Consider the following 21,642-nt stretch of genomic DNA (forward strand, 5'->3'; position numbering starts at 1 on the left):
TTCTTAGAATATGATGACCTGTTGAAGTTGAAGTACATTTATTTGACCTTTAAATACAAAGTATGATCACAAGTATGGGAAGCTAAAAACTCAAAAACTTTAACTGAGTTAAATTTGGTGCATTCAGCCTCATCTCTTCTCGGAGAGGTACTAGTACAGCTTTAACCTCACTTCATCCAAGACATGTAGTGCCCTTTTGTACGTTGGTCAACTATGACCTCTCCCTGGAAGTCCACTTCTGACCACTTGCACATTTTCAGTGTGGGATGGGTCTTGAACACAGCAATAAAAAGCTGAATCTTCAACTTAAATTTCACTTCACTGCAGAAAGAAGAAGAGGAAAACCTCACATCAAGGGAACTTAATCTGGGGAGTAAAACTGGTGGTAAGCAATAATAATACTAGTAATAACCCTGTTAATGCCTACTATGGTTATTATAGCATTTAATCTTACATTAAAAGCATAATTTAGACGTCCTTAATTTGATTTTCGGGTCAGTGTCAGTTATTAGAGTGAGCTCGCTTTTTTCATTTTAGTTCTTAGTTGTTAGGTTTTAGTTTTAGAATATTATATTATAATATAACAAACTCGGGATCTCGCAAAACAAACTCGGGATCTCGCAAAAGTTTTGCGAGATCTCGCAAAAGTTGAATTCCAACAATGGCGGCAGCTACTTAGTTGTAATATTACTCTTTCTGGGTCACAAAATACACTTTTAAGATATTTTGAGGCGTGAATGTAGTTGTGTAAATGTCAGATACCTGCTCGGTTTACAAGACATCACATATTTGCAAAAGTGCTCCGACGTTTTCGGAGATCTGACACCCACCATCTCGAAGCTAATGGGAGGTCGAGATCTACTACATCCGGGAGGAACACCGCTTTCCCGGCACATCGTGCCTCGACCTCCCGGTCGGCTTCGAGCTGGCGGCCTACGAAGAATGCGGCTAAAACTTTTGCGAGATTAAGACGGACTTTTGCGAGATCTCGCAAAAGTCCGTCTTCATTTTTTTTCTCCCATGTCCCCTGCGGGGCTCCGTACCAAACAGATATTACAACTTTTAAAAAGCAGACACGGACAAAGACATTTCAGTCTTAGTAAACATATGCGAGGAAGTCTGTTTATTTTGGTTATGTTAAAAATTGGCCAAAATGACTAAAGATGTGCACAAGATGTGCCCAGATCAGTAGGAGAGGTGTTCCAAATAACAGGACCACAGAAACTGAGGCACACTTGGGTCTCAATCTACGATCAGTTGAAAGATCTGCAGCTGATGACTTGAGTGATCTGACTGGTATTTGAACAGTGAGCAAGTCAAAGATGTAGTAGGAGGTCAAACCATAGAGTGCTTTGGGAACTAATACAATCATTTTATATTGCACTGGAAGCCAATGAAGTGATCCTGATACTGGGGTAATAGAGTCAGATCTCTGCATAAGCACTCCGACTGGTACATTTTGAATGTGCTGGAGTCGTCTTACTGATGATTTGGAGTGTACAGAAAATAGAGCATATAATGATCTAACCTGCTTGATATCAAAGCATAGTCTATGCTTTGATATCAAGCAAACTGTTTAAAGTTAATAATGTATACTTTATTAATCCTGTAAGAAATTGTTTAGTCCTCTGCATTTAACCCACTAACTCAGTGGGCAGCTAACAATTCAACGCCCGGGGAGCAGTGTGTAGGTATCTTAGGCGAGCTGTTCGATGGATTTGAACCTCCAACTTTTTGATCATGGGGCGAACACTCTACCTACTGAGCTATCTCTGCCCTTCTTCACTGAACCCACTTCATTTTAGAAAAGGCAATGATAAATATTCTGTCTCTGACTTTTTTGGACCAACAGCAAATGTTTCTGTCTTCAATCTGTTTAGTTCTAAAAGGTTGTGAATCATTCAGTGATTAATGCCATCAGTGCAGCTCATTACTTTCTGAATAGAGGTCAGATCATCAGAGGAAAACTGATAAGTATTATGTGCACAAGAAGAGTAGGATATGTTATGATTCTTACCAAGTGGGAGCATGTAAATGTTAAAGAGTAATGGACCCAAAGGATCGAGCCTTGAGGAACACCAGATTGAATTTTTATTTGTGCAAATATTAAACCGCTAATAGACACACAAAAGCCCCTCAAGTCTTCAGTATGATGAGAGCCAACCATCAACCCACCTGTTAAACCAACAGAGCCATGAAGCCTTTGAATTAAAATGTCCCGCTCCATAGTGTCAAAGGCAGCACTGAGACTGAGCAGCACTCAGTCTGCTGTTTCTGTGCTGTGATTGGATCTGAAACCTCCATGGAAAAGTAAAGACTGCGACATGTAAGATATTCATTTAGTTACTTGTAATAAAATGTTTTCAATTTTTGATGAGGAATAAAAGATTAGAAATAAGTCTATAATTATTAAACACCAATGAGTCCAAGTTATTTTTTGTGATTAGTTGTGTGATTACAGCACATTCAAGAGAAACAGGGAGAATGTTCTCCAAGTCCCTGTGTTGGTTTCCTCCAGTATCCTATCCTATAAAGTTTGACAGGAACCTTTGGCTAAAATAGGACTTTTTGTCTAAACTGCTTTGATTGGTCAGTGAGACTTGCAAAGTGTGCAAACATGACTGCGTTACATTAATAAAAGCACTGATACAGTGTTAAAGCCAACTGTACTCAGCAATAAATCCTAGGATATCCTGTGAGCCCTGAACTCAGGTCAGGGTTCAGACTGGGGCAGTATACATGAAAAACTTTCTATTTCAAAGAAAGAAGAAGTCGATCTCTACAAACAGCTTATTTTGCAAATTTACCTCCTCAAAATTCAGCAGTTCTTTCATTCTTGAGAATACAACGTTCTCAAAACAAAAGCTGATGACCCTTCTACTGATGCCCAATTTAACACAGTAATATTATTAATATCATTAGGGTACGGGTGATGATGCTGACCTCAGAAACGGAAGTTATAAGTTTAGCTACAATCATTGTGAGGTCTGTTTACACAATAATGGATTACATGTTACATAATGTTGCTTTTGAGGGGGGGAAATGTCCCAGCTGGCCAGAACTAAGACCAACATGTAGAATAACAGAGGTAAAGCCTGCACTACCATTACACACACAAAGCTATCCAAGTAAGGCAAGGCAAGGCAAGGCAAGTTTATTTGTATAGCACAATTCAACAACAAGGTGATTCAAAGTGCTTTACAGAGACATTAGAAACAAGAACAAATAAAAAGCATGATTTAAAATTGAATAAAACAAGCAAATAAACTAACTAACTAATTAACAAACAAACAAACAACAGTATATAAAATCAAAACAGATAAAATCAGAACATAAAAGTAATATGATTATTGCTTAGACATAACCTTTCAGGAAGAGAACAGAAGTAATCATGTCCCAAAAACCACAGAGAGACTGTGTTGATTTTTGAGATCAAAGAAGAAAATGTTTATATCAGCTGAAGTGTTTAACTCTTCAACATATGTGGCAACATGATTCGACTGTATCACATGGAGAGTAATCTGTTAAATTCACCAAATCTCCCCAGGCCACTGCGGCTCCAGCATTCAAACTGAGCATCTTCTGAAGCTAGCAAGAATTTGTAAACCCTCATGAAATAGGCCATTCAGGTAAGTATCTGTTTTACATTAAGCTAATTTAAGTTTATTTTGGACTGATCATTCATAAGAGATAACATTATGCTTTGAGTGAGTCAATATGACCCTCTGTCTCACTCTAATATTGGTATAATATTTGTACATCATGGCAGCTGTACTACTTCTCCATCACTGCACATGAAGCTTCAGATAAATGTTGAGTTTTAAAACATTAACACTCTGATGCTGTTACTGGTGGAGAAGCAGCAAACCTCACTGCTGTGCTATCTTACAGTTTCTGTCTAACTGCTGAGCTGGAAAACCTTCATTGACCAGGATGTGCGGTCATGTAGAGAGACTGGTTTTAGGTGAGTTAAAGGGGGGGGGGGGGGGGGGGTGAAAGAGGTCTGTGTGACTGGTCATGTCTAAAGAAGCTGCAGCTACTTTCAGCTTATTCACAAAAGGTCACCACAGCAGGTAGTTTGGTGTATTTATGCACTGGATCCCCTCTTTGCACAGCCCCAAAGGAATTTGTGTCTCCTTTCAAGATCAAAGGAAAATTATTAGTGCTTTATCCCAACAAATTTAGTTTTTGAATCATTACCAAAGCATAAAATAATACATTAAAAAACTATAAAATAAAGTTTTGTAAACTACAAACATGTAGAGTCACGGGTGGAAAAGAAAATCCCACTGCTGTTATGTCTTTTATCAATGAAGGGTAACAGCGTTGAACACAGAATAAAACATGATGATTTATATAATTAAGATATAAAAATGAACAAAAAATAATTCAATGTCAAAATGGCTGTGTTAGTGTTAGAGTGACGATTCGGGAGCAGTTTACATTGTTGAAAATCCTTAAATGGCCAACATCATCTTCAAGCTTTAGATATGAATGTTTTGCATGTAGTCATTGATTTAAGAACAAAGCTGTAAGTAGCCTGATGTATTTCTTTTTCTTTGTTCACCGTGAAACACTGAAAAAGCAAAAATACATCAGACATCAATTTAACTCCTGTTGGGTTGAGAAGGCTGAGCTGTGAAATTTATGTTTTTAAAATATTCAACACATGGGTAGCACCGGCCATATTCTTTATAGAGAAAAATAATTACAGAGAAATTGGAAAAATTCAGTTCTTCACTGAAATTCTTGTGTTCTCAAGTTGAATGAACAACAGTTTTACCATTTATGATGTAGAATTTTACATGGACACACTGATGCATCGTTTTGATTCTTCCCTCTAGTCTCTTTTCTCTTCATGACATCTTCACCTGTTGCAGGTTGGTCCATTCTCCCATGTAACAAATTCCTGTTTTTGTTCTGTGGGAAATATTTGGATTTTGAATCTTTGTTATATCTCTCTGACAGATGGTCAGATCAGACTAGCTGGGTCTGGGTCCACTCAGTGCTCTGGAAGAGTTGAAATCTATCACAGTGGCTCCTGGGGAACAGTCTGTGATGATGACTGGGACTTAAATGATGCTGAAGTGGTCTGCAGACAGCTGGGCTGTGGGGCAGCAGTAAATTTCTATCGATCAGCTCACTTTGGTGAAGGTACAGGACAAATCTGGCTTGATAATGTGGCCTGTTCAGGAACTGAAAGTTCTCTAACCACATGTCAACACAGAGGATTTGGGAAACATAACTGTGGACATGGTGAAGATGCTGGTGTCACATGTTCAGGTGAGACGAAAATTTTGTGGTTGGTTCAAGCTTAACACATGAATATGTATCTTTGGACATTTCTTTGAAGCTACTTTAGTCATTGATGCTACAAAATGTCCTAACTCTTCTGTTTTGGTAAATCCAAATCACATTTTCTGACAATCTGATATTATGATTCTAATTATTTTTGGCTTAAAAACAAAATAGACAAAAAAGCAGAGCTCATCTCCAAATGATACAAGTAAACAACTCAGCTAGACTCTTTTTCATTGCTGAGTCCCAAAGATTTTGTTTTTACTGGTAGAGTGTCTGAAGCCATGCATGCAGTGGTTAAGACTGTTGCTTCACAGCGTGAAGATCCTAGTCTGGGTCTTCTCTGTGTGGAGTTTGCATGTTCTCCCCAAGTATTCTAGCTTCCCCAGTCCAAGGTTAAGACATCCATGTGGTTAGATTAATTGGTGATTCTAAACTGACCATGTGTGTAAATGTGTGAATGGTTGGATGAGTTAGCCTCGCGGCAGACTGGTGACCTGTCGAGGTTGCTGCCTGGCTCCTTTTCTATGACAGCTTGTATAGGATAGAGCCCCACTGCAACTCAGAAATGAAAGAAAATCGATGGATGTTTTACCTGCATATGTTACATTCGAGTTTGAATGTTTTTATTCTTAGTTGAGACAGGTTGTAGCAACATTTACTGTATATTCAGTTTGTGTTACTGTCCGTATGTTGTTCCATGGCTCTGACTGTTACACCTGCTAACTCGGAATTTCTCTCTTAATGTGCAACAAAGGACCACCTGTTCGTTTTGCATTTGTTTTAGTTGAGCAAATTCTGCAGGCCTCTCCTGTACATATAGTTTTATCATTTCCATGTGTTTTGTGTGTAAAACATTGAAACTCTGTTAATCTTCTCTAATTTTTTCATAGTTGGACAGATAAGATTAGTTGGATCAACTCAGTGCTCTGGAAGAGTTGAAATCTATCACAGAGGCTCCTGGGGAACAGTGTGTGATGACAGCTGGGACTTAAATGATGCAAAAGTGGTCTGCAGACAGCTGGGCTGTGGGGCAGCAGTAAATACCTATCGATCAGCTCACTTTGGTCAAGGTACAGGACAGATTTGGCTTGACGAAGTGGCCTGTTCAGGAACTGAAAGCTTTCTAACCGCATGTCAGCACAGTGGTTTGGGGAAACATGACTGTGGACATGGTGAGGATGCTGGCGTTGCCTGTTTAGGTGAGAAAAAAGATTCATTTATAAATACTTAATAAGGTATAGATGGTCATCACTTTAGATGTCACACAAAATACTGAAGTAACAACTAATCACTGCTTGAATTAACCATGAACTAAAGATGTTAGATATTAAATGTTGTAATCATTCAATCTTTCTAGAAGAAAATCCAAGCCAAAGGTGTGCGTGAGAGTCTAAATGTTCAAAAACTTTCATTTCTTACATTATTTAAAAAAAATGCATTTTTCTGCTTATTGTGACTACATGCTCACTATTTGCCTCTTTTAATTTTAAAAATGAAAATGAAGATGTTATACATTCAACTCTATGTTGTTTTGCTTTTCAACAGACAAACCAAAACCCAGGATCTCCATTAGTCCTTCTGGTCAAGTTACCTGGGGTCAGAATGTCGCCATCACGTGTTCGATCACAGCTGATCAGTTAAGTGGAGCATTTATCTTCACAAAGACCTCAGGCTCATTCAGCAGGAGAATAACATCAAGCAGAAACTCTGCTACCCTCAGTATCTCTAATGTAAACCTTGACAATGAGGGATCCTACCAGTGTCAGTTTCAGAGGGATTTGATTCCAGACTCCAACGCCCCTCTAAGTGATTCTGTGAGACTCTCAGTGACAGGTAACTTTTGATAAAATTTATACAATTTAATTTAATATAATTTTAATGTAATTCCTAATGACAAGTTCCTTCTTTAGTTTAAAGGAAATATGAACTTTTCACATATATTATTTTTCAGTCAACCTCCCAAAGCCCAGAATCACCAAGAATATTATTGGTGCAGTCACCTGGGGCCAAACTGTGAGCATCACTTGTTCAATCTCAACTCAGCATTTAGGTGGAACATTCACTCTGCAGCAGAGCTCAGGCTCATTCAGGAAAAGCCAAACATCGAGTACAAACTCTGTTACCTTTAATATCCCTCAAGTGACCTTCAGTAATGAGGGATCATACCAGTGTCAGTATCAGACAAGAGTTTCAGGTCGAGACTTCAGATCCCCACAGAGTGACCCTGTCAGAGTTTCTGTTACTGGTAAGAGACAAAGATATTTCCTTTTTTGTTTTCTGTTAACTTTAAATAAAAGTTCAGTTGAAACCAAGTTGGAATGTAAAGTCATACCTTTCCTGAAAGGAAACACTCACTATGTTATTTATTTATTCTTCAGTGATCCTCCCAAAGCCCAGCATCTCTAAGAGGCCAGCTGGAGAGTTGACCTGGGGTCAAGATGTTAGTGTCACTTGTTCAATCTCAACTCAGCATTTAGGTGGAACATTCACTCTGCAGCAGACCTCAGGCTCATTCAGGAAAAGCCAAACATCGAGTACAAACTCTGTTACCTTCAACATCCCTCAAGTGACCTTCAGTAATGAGGGATCGTATCAGTGTCAGTATCAGACAAGAGTTTCAAGTCGAGACTTCAACTCCCCTCAAAGTGATTCAATCAGACTCTCTGTTACAGGTAAGGAGGAACTTTAGTTGGTCTTTTTCTTTTCATCATCTCAAATAGATTAATTAAAACAACAACAATTTGAAATATAGAGCTAAACCTCAGAAAGGCAAATATATGATTTTGTGTTTTGTGTTTCAGTGATCCTCCCCAAGCCCAGCATCTCCATGATTCCTGTGGGGAATGTGACCTGGGGCCAAACTGTTAGCATCACTTGTTCAATCTCCACTCAGCATTTAGGTGGAACATTCACTCTGCAGCAGAGCTCAGGCTCATTCAGGAAAAGCCAAACATCGAGTACAAACTCTGTTACCTTTAATATCCCTCAAGTGACCTTCAGTAATGAGGGATCATACCAGTGTCAGTATCAGACAAGAGTTTCAGGTCGAGACTTCAGATCCCCACAGAGTGACCCTGTCAGAGTTTCTGTTACTGGTAAGAGACAAAGATATTTCCTTTTTTGTTTTCTGTTAACTTTAAATAAAAGTTCAGTTGAAACCAAGTTGGAATGTAAAGTCATACCTTTCCTGAAAGGAAACACTCACTATGTTATTTATTTATTCTTCAGTGATCCTCCCAAAGCCCAGCATCTCTAAGAGGCCAGCTGGAGAGTTGACCTGGGGTCAAGATGTTAGTGTCACTTGTTCAATCTCAACTCAGCATTTAGGTGGAACATTCACTCTGCAGCAGACCTCAGGCTCATTCAGGAAAAGCCAAACATCGAGTACAAACTCTGTTACCTTCAACATCCCTCAAGTGACCTTCAGTAATGAGGGATCGTATCAGTGTCAGTATCAGACAAGAGTTTCAAGTCGAGACTTCAACTCCCCTCAAAGTGATTCAATCAGACTCTCTGTTACAGGTAAGGAGGAACTTTAGTTGGTCTTTTTCTTTTCATCATCTCAAATAGATTAATTAAAACAACAACAATTTGAAATATAGAGCTAAACCTCAGAAAGGCAAATATATGATTTTGTGTTTTGTGTTTCAGTGATCCTCCCCAAGCCCAGCATCTCCATGATTCCTGTGGGGAATGTGACCTGGGGCCAAACTGTTAGCATCACTTGTTCAATCTCCACTCAGCATTTAGGTGGAACATTCACTCTGCAGCAGAGCTCAGGCTCATTCAGGAAAAGCCAAACATCGAGTACAAACTCTGCTACCTTTAATATCCCTCAAGTGACCTTCAGTAATGAGGGATCGTACCAGTGTCAGTATCAGACAAGAGTTTCAGGTCGAGAATTCAGATCCCCTCAAAGTGATTCAATCAGACTCTCTGTTACAGGTAAGGAGGAACTTTAGTTGGTCTTTTTCTTTTCATCATCTCAATTTGAAATATAGAGCTAAACCTCAGAAAGGCAAATATATGATTTTGTGTTTCAGTGATCCTCCCCAAGCCCAGCATCTCCATGATTCCTGTGGGGAATGTGACCTGGGGCCAAACTGTTAGCATCACTTGTTCAATCTCAACTCAGCATTTAGGTGGAACATTCACTCTGCAGCAGAGCTCAGGCTCATTCAGGAAAAGCCAAACATCGAGTACAAACTCTGCTACCTTTAATATCCCTCAAGTGACCTTCAGTAATGAGGGATCGTACCAGTGTCAGTATCAGACAAGGATTTCAAGCAGAGACTTCAGCTCCCCTCAAAGTGATTCTGTTAGAATCTCTGCTACTGGTAAGAACTGAAATGTGAAATTTTCTATTTGGGCAGACTGCTGATGAAATGTTAAAGAAGTTGTAAGTCAGCTTCTATCAGCCTACAAGACTATAAGTGCACTTGATCCACTCATTTGTCAGAATGATTTGCAAGGTTTCAATTAGTTGGATTTTCTGAAAGAAAACAATAGCATGGAATTTGGCTAAATACAGGGTAAATTTACATTTAGTAACATTGGCTGGACAGTCGAAAGGGAAAATATATTTTCCAATCATTGTTTCAATGTGTATTCATGTAGTTCACAAAGGCAATGAAAGAAGCTAGGAAGATATCACTTTTCTCACAGACCACTATTCGGTTATTTCTCAGTGATCCTCCCCAAGCCCAGCATCTCCATGATTCCTGTGGGGAATGTGACCTGGGGCCAAGACGTTAGCATCACTTGTTCAATCTCCACTCAGCATTTAGGTGGAACATTCACTCTGCAGCAGACCTCAGGCTCATTCAGGAAGAGCCAAACATCGAGTACAAACTCTGTTACCTTTAATATCCCTCAAGTAGGGCTGCCACAAACGATTATTTTGATAGTCGACTAGTCACCAATTATTTTTGCGATTAGTCGACTAATCAGATCATCATCCGTTGGACGTAAAACTACAGCTTATTGCACCAGCAGCATCTGCTCTTATATAACTATCATTAGCTTACAGCTTTAAGTGTTTAAGGTCTGTGCTAACTAAAAATAAAGACAAGATGATAGTTTATTAAATTTTAATGAAATTTGCAGATTGTTTCGGTGAAGTTTAATAAACTCCTTGCTATCTAAAATATAACAGGACACTGGAGTATATTCTGGAGCATCTCACACTTCTGATAATCAGTTGTCTGCTTGACGTTTATTCAGCTGTGTAAAAACTATAACTTTAATCTCAGACAAACTGATTTACTCAGGAACAAATAAAATACTAAAAAAAAAAAAGCCAAACAATAACATTTTAAGTTATCTAAGTGACTCATATATATTTAACCTGAGTAGCGAAAGACAGCGGTGGGTTTGAAAACGATTTGCGGGGAGTCCGGTGTTCTCACGGTGCTAGTGAGCCTAGCCCCCGGCTCGCTAACGAGCTAGTGGGTAACAGATGTCTCCGAAAACGTCGGAGCGCTTTTGAAAATATGTGGTGTCCTGATAAACTGAGCAGATATTTGAGGTTTACACAGCTACATTCTCGCCTGAAAATATGTTAAACGTTTATTTTGTGACCCAGAAAGAATAATAAGAGTAACATTAAAACTAACTAGCTGCCGCCATTGTTGGAAACTGCGCTGGGACACAACTGCTTCTTCTTCTTCTTCGGGGTTTAACGGTAGCTGACATCCTTGTACATGCAATGCTGCCATCTTCTGTTTCAGTCCGTTATTAAACTCTTAAATCCTGCCACTTATTCCTGCGTCTTTTGTGATCTTACAAAGCTTCAAACGACGCGTCGACTATTAAATCAGTCGTCGACGATTTTGATAGTCGACGTAATCGTGACTAGTCGACAAATCGTGGCAGCCCTACCCTCAAGTGACCTTCAGTAATGAGGGATCGTACCAGTGTCAGTATCAGACAAGAGTATCAAGTCGAGACTTCAGATCCCTACAAAGTGATTCCGTCGGAGTTTCTGTTACTGGTAAAAATTGAAATGTAAAATTTTCGGCTGATTGCTGATGAAATGTTAAAGAACTGTAAGTCTCCATTTCTCAACCGAAAGTTATCCTTTCAGCCTCTGTGCCACTGTCACCTTAATTGAAATGGAATTGAGTTGACAGGAAGCTAAAGTGAAATGAAACTCATACCTTTTCTAAGATGAAACACCCACTATGTTATTTATTTATTTTTCAGTGATCCTCCCAAATCCCACCATCACATCAAACACTGGTGGTGCAGTAACCTGGGGTCAAGATGTTAGCATCACTTGTTCAATCTCAACTCAGCATTTAGGTGGAACATTCACTCTGCAGCAGAGCTCAGGCTCATTCAGGAAAACCCAAACATCAAGCACAAACTCTGCTGTCTTCAGAATCCCTGAAGTGAATTTCAATAATGAGGGATTGTATCAGTGCCAGTATCAGACAAGGGTTTCAGGGCGAGAATTCAGCTCCCCTCAAAGCAGTTCTGTCAGAATATCTGTTACATGTAAGAAAAAAGATTTGCCTATTATGATTTATCATTTATGTGGATGAATACTGAAATTCAATTTAGTGAGTTATTCCTCACCAAAAAGAAAATAAACTAATAATGTGTTATATTTCTTCAGTGATCCTCCCAAAGCCCAGTGTCTTCGTGATGCCTGTGGGGAAGGTGACTTGGGGACATTGCGTTAGCATCACTTGTTCAATCTCTACTCAGCATTTAGGTGGAACATTCACTCTGCAGCAGAGCTCAGGCTCATTCAGGAAAAGCCAAACATCGAGTACAAACTCTGCGTCCTTCAACATCACTGAAGTGAACTTCAGTAATGAGGGATCGTACCAGTGTCAGTATCAGACAAGAGTATCAAGTCAAGACTTCAGCTCTCCAAAAAGTGACCCTGTCGGATTGTCTGTTGCTGGTAAGAGAAACCTATTTTCTTTAACTCAAAATGAAAGTTGAGATGTTAAGTAAGATATGTAATTCCATAAACCTTTTCTTTACTGTTACAGAAGAAATCTGATTAGCAAACTTAACGGTGACTTTAGCAAAGATGGCAAGTTAAAAATACAAAAACAACATCATCAGTAGATTATGCTGATGAGATAGAGCAAAATACTTGAGTTTCCAGACTCTGAGAAAGAACTTTAGTTAAATTGCTGGGGTTTTCTCAGTTGTATTATTGAGTGTCTACCTTACAATATACCGGTAAAGCGCCTTGAGGCACAGTATAAATAAAGCCTAATTGAATGGCTAGATAAAGCTGGGTATTATGTGCATAGCATTGACAATGTATGCTATGTCTTGTAATGATACCACGTAAGTGAAGCATGTATAATGCAAACAGAATTTGTCCTAGCAAGTGTAACCCCCCTCAGTCTCTATTTCCGGTGCTGTATGAGTAAAACTCTCTGGACTCGAGATGGGTAGGGCTCAGGCGTGGTTTATTCCCCTTTTTGTGGGTCTCTGCAATAACATGGGACATGAATAACAATGGGTTTCCAGCAACAGGATTCCGCCCAAACACAGCAAAAGCTTCATTGCTACTAACGGATAAGCTAATGATCGTATAGTGGAACTCTCAGTTTTCTTAAAATAAATAAAAAACAAATATTGATTGAAAAATAAAATGGCAACAAAACTTATCACGGAAAATAAAATAGAAACATTACTGCATTGTGGTTTAGGTAACAAAAGAGAAATTAATTCACTTAAATGCACATTCATGTAAATATAAATAAACTTCCAGACCAAAGCCAAAATTTCCTTTCATGTACAATAGTAAATGGAACAATGCTGCCATCTACTGGGCAAAACTTAATAAGCAGTATTTCTTGAACAGAATTAGCCTGCAGCTCAACCAAATACATGTTTCAAATACACATACCTGCAATAACATGGGACATGAATAACCATGAGTTTCCAGCAACAGGATTCTGCCCAAACTATCAAGAGAAGTTTCAAAATTATTAGACACGACAGTCTCCTCTAGCTGTTAGCTGCTAGCTCAGCGTGTCCATTTTTCCTACCGTCTAACCCATAATTGCAAAACAAGGTCATAAAACTGAAATCTACTCAGATGCTACTGTATGGGCAGTTCATGCTGTTAATGCACTGTCATGTTAACTTCAATGAGGATTTTCAAATATGTTTTAAACTCATGTTCAGTCAGGGCGGACTGAGGAAGAACTTACCACAGCAAAAGCTTCATTGCTACTAACTAGCTTAGGGAAAGCCCGTTTACCAGTAGCAGACTTCCGCTGCGGATTTTCAAAATAAAAGTTTCAAAATAAACCCATGGTTGCGATCCCAAGTTTAACAGGAATTTAACAACAACAAAACCATATTCATTCTTTTACATCGTTACACAAGGAACAATCTGGAACTCCATAATTAAACTTAGTGTTTGAAGAAGACTGTCCATTTACATGAACAAACTGGAATCTATTAATCAGATATAATGCAAACTACTGCATTGCAGTACCTTTATTTCGTATAGCATGCTCTAAGCATTGTATTGGAGATTATATATCGGAATTTCAGGAGCAGGATGTTACCTCGAAACCAGAGGTGAGTAGTAACGAGCTACATTTACTCCGTTACATTTACTTGAGTAAGTTTTGTTCTGAAAAAAACATTGTGTGTATTTTTTATCATAACTCTGGTTTTACGTGGCCCATCGACACAATTCCAAAAACTGGTATGTAGTTTGAAGTCCGCACTTTCGACCCAAGTTGAAATGGAGACTCTGACTCGCTGCATCTTGTAGCTGTGTCGTCTTAAATCGGTCGTATGATTTTGACGCGCCGGCGCGTCCGGTGACCCCACACAGCAAATCCAGCATGTCCAAATTAACACTGTCAGATTTGATTTCAACACTATTAAAGTGTCTATATGGGTCCACACCAGAGAGTGTTAATTTAACTCTTTTTGGAGAGTTGGTACGTTAACTCTGATTTAGTGTTAAACACCAAATCTGTCTGGAGTTGATAATTTAACACTTGGTGTTAAGAGTTTATATATTAACTCTCAAAGAGTATTTTAGTTTAACTACGTAAGAGTTATCTTCTAATTCATTCTAAATAGCGGGAATTTTACTGTTCTGAACTAGAAATTTCTTTTGGAAATAAACATTTACTAAAAAGATGCAATGGTTTTTGAAAAACATTTATTCTGAACTGTGCACCACAATTTCAAAACATTTTCTGAAAGATGTAACAGTATACATGTTCTCACTTTCATTAGAATTTTGTTTATCAAAAGGTCTGACATGGTAAATGCAAATAACAGCATTCTCATCACTTATTTCTTCAATACAATACGCATGTCCTTCATTCATCCCTTTGTGGAACTTCAACGCACTTCTGCTCTCCCCCATATTCCATCTTCACAAGCATATCCTGTGTGGAGATTGAATAAAAATTAGTTGACACTAATTAATGGCACAAATAATCCAGTAAACAATTGCAGCACAGTAAAAAAAAAAAAGGAATCCTCTTTGAGCCATTACTTGTGTAAAGTATTTTCCCAAAAGACAAGGACACAGGCAACAGGTAATACTGAACTAAATGTAAAACCTCAACCTTTTTCATTTTTACCTAAACCGTGTGCACAAAACTCTGGAGGGATCTATGCTACCGTAGAACCCAGTCAGGACGTCAGCTACTGCTGTTTGCTCGTTTTTTTTATTTTTATGGGCGATCGTTTTCAGGCTTCAAGTAGCACCATTATACCAACATTTCACATTCTACACATTGTTTTAGGTGTATTTGACCAAAAGTTTGACTGAAAATTCACATGCAAGCTTTTTTTCAAGGCTGTGGTATTTGCCCGCAAACAATACCTTTCAGCTAGCTAAAACAGAATATTATGCTTTCACCGAGCAACATGGCTAATGCCTTTCACACAGCTTTGTCTCAACTCCAAAGAGCCACAGAAGTAAAAGCTCATAATAATAATTGAAACAATCTTTGAAAAAATGACTTGCCAAGCATGGCAAACAACTCAAATATGTAGAGCAAAATGTTCTGAAACGGCTTCACTTCAGCTTCGATTGGAGCCGTGCTGAGGGCGGAGTCTGTGAATTTACTCTGTTGGTGTCATAGCCCCTGTAGGAGTTTAGAGTTAAGAGGTCAAGAGTTAATGTTTCCATTGTAACACCTCCAGATTTGACAGAGAAACACTAATTTTTAACATTAGATTTTAACTACTATCATTTTACACCTCAGAGTTACATTAAAAGAATGTGACTCTGCTTAGAGTAAAATTAACTCTACTTTTGCAAGAAGACTATTAACACCAAAACATTTAACACTTTTGAATTTGCTGTGCAGAGGGTTAAAGTCAGTTACAGCACTTTCAGAAAGACGTCTACTGTGATGACGTCTAATCATCACAGTTTCTATGCTATATGTTAGAACAAGATCTAAAGTGTTACTAAAGCGGTGAGTGGGTTCTTTTAGATTTTGAGCAAAGCCTAATAAAAGAATAAATGCCATGTTGAGGCTGTCATTTTTAGCCTGTACATGGATGTTAAAATCAGCCACAATCCTTTTTTTATCTGAATTGAGCAATAAATCAGATAAAACGTCTGACGTCTGTGTAAGGTCCAGGTGGACGATAGATGATAACAAATAAGACTGGTTTTTGAGTTTTCCAATTAGGGTGGACAAGGCTAAGCATCACGCTTTCAAATGAATTCAAATACTCTCTGGGTCTTTGGTTGATTGATAAGCTGGTGTGGAAAATTGCTGCCATACCGCCCCTCAGCCTGTGCTTCGAGGATTCTGAAGGAGGCATTGATTCATTTAAGCTAACGTAATCAATCTGCTGCAACCAGGTTTCTGTAAGCAGTCTAAAGTGATTTGTTGATCAATTATTCATTCCTTTACCAACAAGGACTTGGATGAGAGAGACCTAATTTTTAATAATCTGCATTTCACTATTCTACTCTTTGGTGTGAAAGTGGATATTGCATTATTCTTTCTTTGTGATTTTTCATGTTTAAGTGATTTTTTTCCCGATTTTTAGTTTGTTTTAAGACACAGTCTCTAAGGGGATGGCCGCCGGGATGATTTTAGGGAGACAACAGGAGGAGAGAAGTTGCAGAGGCATATTTAACTGCAACTCTGCTTCTCTGGATAGTCACATTTTGTGGGGTTTGGCCAAACAAATCGGCCAAATTTCCATGAGATGAGAGAGCTGCTCCATTCGAAGTGGGATGGATGTCATCTCTCCTGACAAAACAGGGTTAGGGTTAAAAATCCTCCAGTACGTTTGCATAAAAAATATGGTAGTGCTATACTAATATGATAATAAAAGCATTTTTAAAAAGCTCTATTTTCTGTTGTCTATAATGTAGAGGGTAACTTTTCCTCCACAACTAAACAGGAAAATCAGTAGAGTGAAGGGTTAAAGCAGGATTCGCCAGTGCAAATGGTGGCGAAACCCTAAGATCAGTTGTAGTGGCTCAGCGTGAGGAAAAGAATCATAACTCATAATAACTGAATAATAATTAACGTGAGGTCCAGTAGATTTTCTTAATGTGGAGGCAGCTCTTTGTGGATTTGCACAACTGCATTCAAAAAGATTTGAGCAGATCTTTCACATCTACCTTACAATATAAAGCGCCTTGTTGTTGTGATTTGGTGCTGTATAAATAAATTGAAAATGAAAATTGAAATTGAACACAATCTCTTTCCTAAACTAACCGTATACTGTATACAATTGGTGCAAAGGTCGAATTTAGTGAATTGATCTATGCATCATCAGCTTTAATGCAGATTAATTTCCTTTACTTCATGTAACCTAACACTAACCATGAGCACCACAGCCACTGTGCACAAGCCCAAGACAGTACAACAAGCTGACCTGTTTATCCCGGACAAAACTACCCAATATTTTTATGCAACATTGAAATAACACAAAGTTAGTAGAGCTTAATTTATTTTGCAGGATGTTTCACAATAAAACGTTTTTTTTAATCAAAACACATCATGTACAAATCCCATATGTAATTCGACTTATGATATTAAATGTAATCTTAAATTTGCAGTTAATTTAGTGTCACAGTCCTTACCTTTTGTGTCTCTGTTGATCTTGAGCTGATAGAAATGTTACATTTGGAATTACCTGCCAATTAAAAAACATTACTTCCAAAGTGCTTGCTCCTCTTCTTCAGGACTAGCTGCTGAAGTACCGTGACTTAACTTGTGTAATTTACAGGCACCTGCACTCATTCCAGCCCACTTTAACCCCCAAGTATAAACACTATAAAAGACACTGTTGAATATAATATGTGTTTTGAAAATGTAAGGATGAAAAGTAAAAAGTTGCCAGAAAATTAAATACTCAAGCAGAATTCCATGGTAGACTATTTTGAGAGCAGTGCTTAAAAGTGGACTTTTATGTTTTTATAGCTCCAGCTACAATAACCCCTGTTCCCTGCTGGACAATCTCACCTTGCAAAGTCTGTACATTTTGTTACAGCACTCTAATCCAACAGCATATCGATTACAAATGGCAGTGGAACTTTTCAATTAGTTTTTCCTACAGAATATAACCCAGAAATATCAGCTTCACTTCAGCTTGTTTAATAGTTTCAATGCATCTTCAGAATCCTTAATCGACCCTAAATTGTGTTTACTCTGTCTCACTTTTACCCAGTGACACTGCAGCAGCCCAGCATCTGCCTGACATCTCCTAACACTGGGCTGGTCTGGGGTCCTGAAGGTGTAGAGGTCATCAGAGGTGATGACTTTGTCTTCACCTGCTCCATTTCCTCCCACTTTCCTGGAGGGGTTTTCTCCCTCATCTTCTCGGGCTCCAACATCACAGAGACCAAGCCAGCTGTCAATAACTCAGCCTCCTTTACTTTTCCTGAAGCTGACTATGAACACCAGGGCAACTACAGCTGTGTGTATGAGGTCGTAGTTGTCTCGAGGAAATTCACCTCAACCTTCACAGCAATGAGTGTCACCATTAAGAAGGCTGGATTGAAGCTGTACTTAAGTAAGACCTATAATTGATTTGAAAATTACCCTAAAAAACAAATATATTCTCTGGGTGTCCGTTGAGCTCAGGGCATCCTCAGAAAACCATTATTATTAATGACACTGGTGGCTGTTCGGTGAAGTGCCACCTAACATGCATTTTTATGAGAACTCCCAAAACAGGGATGAGACATACACAAGGCATTCCTCACTATTATATTGCTTGGTGACATGTACTTGATGTTATACGAACCGGTGGGATTGACTGTATTGGTTAGTAACAGTTAAACATAGGGTAATAAAAAGAAAAGTTCACTTGGATGTTACGAACCAGCTAATGCTATATACATGCTGCATATCTCAGTAAAATTGAGGTAGCTAAGCTAACCTTTTGGTGATGATAAAGTTAGCAAAAATGTGATTAGCTGGCCAACTCATCAGCACCACAAAAATCTGCTTAGTTGTTACTCCATCTGCTAAAATGAATTGAAAATGGCCAGTTAAGTTACCAGACCAATCTTTGTTGGACCGTCTTTCTTCTGGCTAGTACTGACTTATCTGTTCATGGCCTTGGTTTACTTACCTTAATGTTGTTATTTACTTTTTTTTGGTCACTAGCGAAAAAAACCTGTCTCAGTCAATAATTGTGTTTTTTGCTTTTTTTTGCTTTGTCATTTGTTTTGTGCTAACAGCCAGTTGTTTGTGTTCTGTGTACTATGGTTACTCATTGTTGACCCTGAAACTACAAGAGAGTCACTTAGGCAAGGCAAATGGGAGGAAGTGTTTTAAATCATATCCTGTGGCCTGACCAATCCTTCACATAGAAATCAGTGTAGAGACTGTGAGAGGCAACTGCTGTCGGGGAAGACAAGAGAAGTTAGGATACACTCCACTCAGACAGTGGCAATATAAAACATTTAATATCTGAGAAAAACATTTCTACTGTATGTTAAATAACACAAATTTCATGTTTTTCTCATGTTTTTCTGTTGTAGTGAGTATGATCACGATCGTCTCAGTCTCAGCGCCCCTATTGCTGCTTCTGCTGGTCCTGACTGTGGTCTTCCTGGTCTGCAGGAGAAGGAAACAAGCTGAGAAGTCTGAAGACCTTGTCCATTTTCAAAGTGTGTGCGCACAGAGTTACAGTACATTACAATAACAGATGAACTGAGAAAGTATTTCAATTTGCTGACGTATGATATTCTAATGTTTGTGTTGCAGTTATTTCAAACAATTACACCATTGATGGTGAGGAAGAGCCGCATTATATCAGTTTTAAGCAGAACGACACAACGAAGAAGGTGGATCAAGGACAGTGTATGAAGACAGTTGTGTGTGAAGAGGATCATGATCATGAGTGAAAAAGAAAATGAAAGGGCAGCCAACTTTTTATTTTCAGTTGGAGTAGAAGTGAAACCTGACCTGTTCAAAAACAGAATAAATACCACAGCACGATAATACTTTTAATAATTCAGTCATTATCAGCCCAAATGTGCTCTCTGTGTTGCTTAGAAAAAGATTTCTTAGTTTATAAATAATTATGAAACACTCAGCAAATACTGAGACTTAAAGTCTCAGTATTTGCATTATTAATCATTATCGCAGGTCAAGGTCATAGGCCACTGTTCTATCATAGGACTCAGTGTTTAAATGTAATGATATTTGATTATTCTTTCTAAAGGAAAATGCTAATGAGACATGTGTACCAAATATTGATAGAATTATCAAAAATACAAATTCTGAATTTTAGGCAAAAAGTGAACAACTATAAAAATAAACTTACAAATAATCAAAGAGCTGTGTACATTTTGGTATGTAACACAGTAACGCTAAATTTATTAATTATTCAGTTATTCCAGTCAAAACACAGAGGATAGTTCCAGCAAATCACACTTTACTTTTATATAACTAAGTGAGGTGAGTGGTCACACACAGTTACATTACTTACACTCGGTAGCTATCCTCAGGTTGAAGAGTGCTGAGCTCCACGTAGCTATGATCTATTTTATACTGTATTCTAATAACAAGTGATGTGTAAGTTGATGCACTTATTATAGCAAATAATAATCATTTTCATCATCATCATCATCATCATCGTTGTTGCTAAATTTAAATGTAACCTCATCATTTGTGGTTTTAATCATTGTGTCATTACTGTGCACATGGATGTTGTTCAGCTTTACTCCAAATTCAAATAAAGGCTGCTGCCAAAATATCGAAATGCTTAAATCTCATTACACACATAAAGAATTTCGACTATTTAGGAAATTATTAATAAACTAATGAAACAATTGTGTTTAGATTTCTTTTTGGCTGATAGCTTTTTTAAAGACGGGGTGGGGGGTATTATTTTCACGTTGGACTTTTTTTGCTCTAAATAAGTGTAAACTGCATTTAAAGGGTCACTTTACCCAAACCGGCTAGAAAGCAACCCGAAGATTCTAACCTTACTAATCATTTTAATTACACATAATTACACATTCGAGTAACACACAACAGGTCGTGTGTGCGTGCATATTGTAAAATTATGATATTATTTTATGCCATGTTATACCCCTAATTAAAGATTGTGAATTATTATGTAGTTTTAGTTTGCATTATTCTCCTGAATTAGAAGAAGCTGATAACTATTGCATTAGTTAAACTGATTTGCATTACATTAAATTGCTGACTTGTTGTGAATGAATGATATTGTTTTATGATGCATTATATTGCTGAGTTATAAGAAATACTGTTCGCAGAAGGTTATTGTCTAATTTGTCTGAGTAGAAGAGAATAGAGTGTGCTGGAGTTTTCTGCCCCATTTCAGCAGGAGCAGATAAACAGGGAGCCAAGGTCGTAGCTCAGGCGCTGTGTGAGAGAAAGCATGTGAATGTTTAGGCTTTTTATGATAAGGTGGAGGCACCAGAGGCTATAAAAGTTTGAGCAATGCTCCACCATTTTGAGATTTTGAGGCTGTCTGCATCAGTGTCCATCTCCCACGTGTGTGATCATTAAATCATCGTTTGACTCAACCCGACCGGACCAGTGTTGTTATTGTGGTTTTTTCTCTTGTCTCCATCCCCAATATTTTGAACCTTAACATTTTGGGGGCTCGTCCTGTGGTATTGGGGTGGAATTTAAAAGTTTGGACGGTCCGAGGTTGTCGAACGGACAGGCACGAGCCAGTGGTCTGATTTGAGTGGACAAAAGCCGGCTTATCTAAAGGTAAGGCACTACCTGTTGAATTATTTCCAAAATGTGCCAAATTGGATATGACTAAATTAAAGTCTACTCACTGAAATTACTGGTAGAGTGTCTGTTTTGATTTTGATGAGAATCACCGTGTGTTATGCAGTTAAAGTTGCTTAAGAATGTT

The 21,642-nt window shown here is 38.3% G+C and overlaps 1 protein-coding gene across 1 annotated transcript; it reads left to right on the forward strand.

Moving 5' to 3' along the window:
• The first annotated feature begins 300 nt into the window (after positions 1-300).
• On the forward strand, positions 301-21,298 carry LOC113021347 (uncharacterized). Its single transcript, XM_080300474.1, has 18 exons — positions 301-385; positions 3,548-3,629; positions 3,892-3,964; positions 4,845-4,880; positions 4,969-5,283; positions 6,192-6,500; positions 6,847-7,134; positions 7,253-7,546; positions 7,680-7,973; positions 8,103-8,396; positions 8,530-8,823; positions 8,953-9,246; positions 9,345-9,638; positions 11,506-11,799; positions 11,921-12,214; positions 17,959-18,303; positions 19,280-19,408; positions 19,506-21,298. The coding sequence occupies exons 3-18, from the start codon at positions 3,934-3,936 to the stop codon at positions 19,643-19,645; spliced, it is 3,945 nt and encodes a 1,314-aa protein (XP_080156600.1). The 5' UTR covers positions 301-385; positions 3,548-3,629; positions 3,892-3,933; the 3' UTR covers positions 19,646-21,298.
• The last annotated feature ends 344 nt before the right edge of the window (positions 21,299-21,642 follow it).

The sequence above is a fragment of the Astatotilapia calliptera genome, chromosome 4, assembly GCF_964374335.1.
Source record: "Astatotilapia calliptera chromosome 4, fAstCal68.1, whole genome shotgun sequence".
Classification (NCBI taxonomy): domain Eukaryota; kingdom Metazoa; phylum Chordata; class Actinopteri; order Cichliformes; family Cichlidae; genus Astatotilapia; species Astatotilapia calliptera.